A 5,398-nucleotide genomic window follows, 5' to 3' on the forward strand; every position below is an offset into this window, starting at 1 on the left:
TGACATATGATGAAAGAGAGCCAACACCTCAAGAAATGCCACATGATGAGGATGAACCCATTGAACATCTTTTTCCAAAATTAAGTGCTCCTCCCCATGCATCAACAAGTCATACATTACCTAGTGAGGAAGTAGAAAATGAAAATGATGACTCATTGCCTAGAGATAGGAGAACATTGGTAGATCATCTTGAATCCCAAATTTTAGGTGATGCCACATTGCCAGTAAGAACTAGATCATACTATCGTAGTGTGAGTAACAATTTGGCGTTCCTATCCGAATTAGAACCAAAATCCATCAAGGAAGCTGAAAAGGATGAATATTGGTTGATGGCCATGCAAGAAGAGCTAAGTCAATTCAAAAGGAACCAAGTGTGGAGGCTAGTACCTAGACCTAGTGATCATCCAGTCATTGGCACGAGATGGGTGTATAGAAATAAATTGGATGAAAATGGAATTATCACTAGGAATAAAGCTAGGCTTGTAGCCCAAGGGTACAATCAGGAAGAAGGGATAGATTATGATGAGACATTTGCTCCTGTTGCCCGTATGGAGGCTATTAGGATACTTTTGGCATATGCATCTCATAAAGGATTTAAACTATATCAAATGGATGTCAAAAGTGCCTTCCTAAATGGCTATATCCAAGAGGAAGTGTATGTTGAGCAACCTCCAGGTTTTGAAGACTTCAAACATCCAAATCATGTCTTCAGGCTTGATAAAGCTTTATATGGATTAAAGCAAGCTCCTAGAGCTTGGTATGAGAGGCTTTGCACTTTCTTAGTTGAAAAGAGATTCGAGATGGGAAAGGTGGATAAAACCTTGTTTATCAAAAGAGAAAATCATGATATCCTCCTTGTCCAAATCTATGTGGATGATACCATCTGTGGCTCAACTAATCAAAAATTGTGTGATGAATTTGCAGCCTTAATGAAAAATGAATTTGAAATGAGCATGATGGGAGAGTTAACCTACTTCTTAGGACTCCAAATTAAACAATACAAAAATGGAATATTTTTAAATCAAGAAAAATATACAAAGGAGTTATTAAAGAAGTATGGCATGGATAGCAGTAAGACATCAAGAATTCCCATGAGTACTACTGCTAAGCTAGAAAAAGATGAATTTGGCAAATCTGTGGATCAGAAATTGTATAGGGGTATGATAGGTAGTTTGCTCTATTTGACAGCCAGCAGACCAGACATTATGTTTACTGTATGTCTCTGTGCTCGATTTCAATCGGATCCTAAAGAATCTCACCTATCTGCAGTTAAGAAGATCTTCAAGTACTTAAGAGGAACCCAAAGTCTAGGACTGTGGTATGAAAGATCATCTTCCTTCACTCTCATCGGATATTCAGATGCAGACTTTGCTGGATGTAGAGTAGATAGGAAAAGCACTAGTGGGACTTGCCAATTCTTGGGTAACTCACTTGTTTCATGGTTTAGCAAGAAGCAAAATTCAGTAGCTCTGTCCACAACAGAAGCAGAATATGTGGCAGCTGGAGCTTACTGTGCTCAAGTTCTATGGATGAAAAGCACATTGATGGACTATGCAATTAAAATGGACAATATTCTCATCCAATGTGACAACACTAGTGCTATAAGCTTAACAAAGAACCCCATACAACACTCAAGAACAAAACATATTGAGATCAAGCACCACTTCATTAGAGATCACTCACAAAAAGGGGATATTTGCTTAAAATATATCAACACTGAAGAACAATTAGCGGATATCTTTACAAAACCCCTTAGTGATGATAGAATTTGCTATATCCGAAGTGCCTTAAACATATGGAGTGCGGATCAAATCAAAGAAATTGCCAAATAAATACTTTGTGCCTTTCACCAGCTTATCTATATAGTGTTTATATATATATCATCTTTGTTTGGTAGTATCTGTATGAATGAGATGTAAAATACTAATCTTAAAAATCACTCAATTGATATTCTTAGCCTTCTTAGTTTTCTAAGTTGGAGAGGTATCTTCACTTTAATTAAAATACCTAACATTTTGACATATGTCAACATCTCGATCATGAACAGGTATATGTACATTATTTGGTTATATATTTCTATACCATAAGCATTGATGTAGGGGGAGTTATCCACTCCTAATTTTTTTTACACCATTTCTGTCGATGACAAAAGGGGGAGAAGTTTGAAATTCATTATCTATTCAATTGACTATATGCATCACTTGCTTATAATTTGTATCATTTATATGTGTGCATATATTGAGGGGGAGTTCCAGTATTCACTTGCCTACTATGTCACTCCACACACACCTCATAATCAATTTTGTTTGTCATCATAAAAAAGGGGGAGATTGTAAGCCCAAGGGTCTACTCTCCTATCTTGTTTTGATGATTCTAAACATAATTGATTGTGTTTTTGAATACTAATCAATTTACTTTGAAGTGTTGTGCATAGATAGGATTGATCGTTGAAGAAACCAACACTCAACTTGGTCATGCTTAAAGGTGTACCAAACAAGAGCCAAAGGAGTTAAGTGTAGCTCACATCATCACTCAAGCAAGCATCCAAAGATGGAAGATCATTTGAAGACCAAAGCTAAAGAGGGATCGAAGATTGCATAGGTATCATTGTACATCCTTTCTCTTTAGATTTTCAAGTCAAGGCAAAACGTTTTCAAAGTGTTTTCAATTTGTTTTTCAAAGAACACTTAAGAACTTAAAATGGATTAGTGAATGGTTATGTGGTGGACCAACATGTTGGGACCCCATAAACATTCCAAAATAACCATAGGAGTTGAGTTCCAAAAGCTAAAAATCAAACAAGCAATAAAAATCAAAAACTGCGGATTTTTAGGCTTCTCGGAACTCCGAGATTTTTTCTCGGAGCTCCGAGCTCGGAACTCCGAGAGTTCCCTCGGAACTCCGAGAAAAGGTCCAGTAGCGTCTGGACATTTTCTCGGAACTCCGAGAAAATTTCTCGGAACTCCGAGAAATGGTCCAGTAGAAATTTTATTTCTTCTGGCCGTTGTCTCGGAACTCCGAGAATATTTCTCGGAACTCCGAGAATATTTCTCGGAACTCCGAGAATGATTCTCGGAACTCCGAGAACCCTGCGACAGCTCAAAATATAGCCGTTGGGATTTGAATTAATTCTTGTATTTTGATATTTCCACCCCCAAACGGTCATATTCTTTGGAGAGGCTATAAATACAATATGTAGAGAAGTTTTTCTCACTCTCTTGATCATTTGAAAACATCCTTGAGCATCAAAGAAAACTTGCAACCTATTATTGCTTGAGATTTTTGTTTTCCCCAAACTTGCCTTGCAACTTGCAAATCTATTTGAGTTGGGATTTTAGAGCTTTCACTTGCAACCATCATTGAAGAGCAATCAAGGATCTACAAAGAGCATCAAGCTTTCAAGAAGAAGCCAAGCTATTCAATCTTCATTCCTTGTATAGGTGGCTAGGGCATTCCTTATTTTAATTCCCTAGAGAGCAACCGCTTAGAACTCGGCGGAGAAGGAGAGTCTTCGTAAAGGTGTAAGGGCATCCTCATTTAATATCCCTTGGAAGTGTAACCGCCTCGGAGCCGGGCATCGTGGAGGTCTCCAATAGTGGAAATCCTTAAGGACGATCTTAAGAAGAGTGGAGTAGGGCTTTGCCCGAACCACTATACATCGGTGTGTTCTTTCTTGTCTTGCATTTCCATTATTAACTTTTGGTTTGACATTTCCTTTTTGTTTCTAATTATTTACACTAACCAAATATTTAACTAAGTGAAGAAAATTCCAATTAGGGTTCATAGGTAATTTTCAAAAGGCCTAATTTTGAGTTAAATTCAATTCACCCCCCCTCTTGAGTATTTCACCATTCTGGTCCGAGTCAAGTCCTGCATTAGAGTTTTAGGATTCGTCTTGTCCAGTCATGTATAGAGTTGATTTGTGTTGTATGTTTTGATTTACTTTTGTTTACTAATCTTATACTTTTAGCTGTAGCTTGCATGTGTATGTCCACCAGAACTTAGACACTCATTAGGAATGTCACTCATAATCTAGCTATGCTTAGGTGGCACATTTTTTTTCATTCATTTTTTGTATGCTTATTATTTCTATTCTCAGGAAATGCATGCTTAGGTAGACGACTCCTGAGGATTGTTCCCATTTCATATGATTTTGCCTAAAATTCCTTGAAATTAATAAAAATGGTATAAGAGACCAAGTGTTCGCACTTGGACGAATTGGGGGTGCTCTTCAGACCTTCTCCATTCGTAATCAGGCACGAACCCATTCATTTCTGGTTATCCATGGTATACAGAGCATGTTTTGTTTAAGGATCCATGGTCGTATACCATGGATGGCGATTCTGAGTTTGTTTAGGTACGTTTCGAATCCAGACTCGTTCCCGAATCGAGAGGTATCTCTTTTATATCGCCACTCGTGCTATGCTATGAGGGTGGCAACTGTTTTGAGAGTTCCTTGGTAGAGTTCTCCTTCACGTGTAGATGATCCAAGAGGAGGTTAGGGACTCGTTCCCTCACCGTCCTCGGATCGGGGTCCACACCAGCTGGGAGTCACAGTATGCTTTTAGTCTTTGGGTGCTGGTCTGAACAACGAGATTCATTCCGGCGAGGAGGGCTTCATACTCAGCCTCATTGTTGGATGCGCGGAATCTGAACCTCAGGGCGTAATCTAAAGTGAAATTGTCAGGCCCGGTAAGAACCAAACCTGCTCCACAACCACTCTTGTTCGAAGATCCGTCCACGTACACTTCCCATAGTGGTTCGATGGCTGGTGGATCCTGTTCTGCTGGTACTGGGATGATTCCTGTTTCAATTCCGTCTTCTGTCCGCTCCTCAGTCGTGATTATCCTCTCTACAGCTAGGGTTCGGACAATTTCGGATTCGGTGATCTGCTGGGGGATGGTGCATTCAGCTACGAAGTCTGCCAGCACTTGAGCTCCACGGCCCATTTCACGAGTCTTCCTGAGGTGTCCGGCTTATGGAGAACTTGCCTGAGCGGCTGATCTGTCAGGACCTTTATTGTGTGGGCTTGAAAATACGGCCTCAACTTCCTGGCTGTCATGATCAGGGCATAGGCCAATTTCTCGACCCGCTGGTATCTGATTTCGGCATCGTGCAGGACCTTGCTAACATAGTAGACCGGTTTTTGTTGGCTGTGCTCTTCACGAACTAGGACAGCTGCTAGGGCCATGGGGTTCACGGATAGATACAGGAGTAGCTCCTCACCCGGTTCCGGCTTCGTTAACAGTAGTGGAGAGGACAAGTACTGCTTCAAGTCCTCGAATGCTGCCTGGCACTCCTCTGTCAAGGGCGCAGTCTTGAGTCCTTTGACTGCGTTGAAGAAGGGTAGGCATCTCTTTGCAGATTTTGAGATGAAGCGCCCCAGTGCGGCCACCAT

At 40.3% G+C, this 5,398-nt stretch overlaps 1 protein-coding gene across 1 annotated transcript; it reads right to left on the reverse strand.

Moving 5' to 3' along the window:
- Positions 1-4,514: 4,514 nt before the first annotated feature.
- Positions 4,515-5,398, reverse strand: LOC143862930 (uncharacterized). The gene is made up of 2 exons (XM_077373836.1): positions 5,123-5,398; positions 4,515-4,889 (listed from the first exon to the last, which is right to left on the reverse strand). The coding sequence occupies exons 1-2, from the start codon at positions 5,396-5,398 to the stop codon at positions 4,515-4,517; spliced, it is 651 nt and encodes a 216-aa protein (XP_077229951.1).

Source organism: Tasmannia lanceolata, unplaced genomic scaffold (genome assembly GCF_043159265.1).
Source record: "Tasmannia lanceolata isolate RefF3 unplaced genomic scaffold, GAP_Taslan_0.1 ptg000038l, whole genome shotgun sequence".
NCBI lineage: Eukaryota > Viridiplantae > Streptophyta > Magnoliopsida > Canellales > Winteraceae > Tasmannia > Tasmannia lanceolata.

Coding starts and splice junctions, on each gene's coding strand:
- LOC143862930 (XM_077373836.1), bottom strand. CDS start 5,398: ATGGTGGCCGCACTGGGGCGCTTCATCTCAAAATCTGCAAAGAGATGC. Junction 4,890..5,122: donor CGGTCTACTATGTTAGCAAG/GTCCTGCACGAT, acceptor ATCCCCCAGCAG/ATCACCGAATCCGAAATTGT.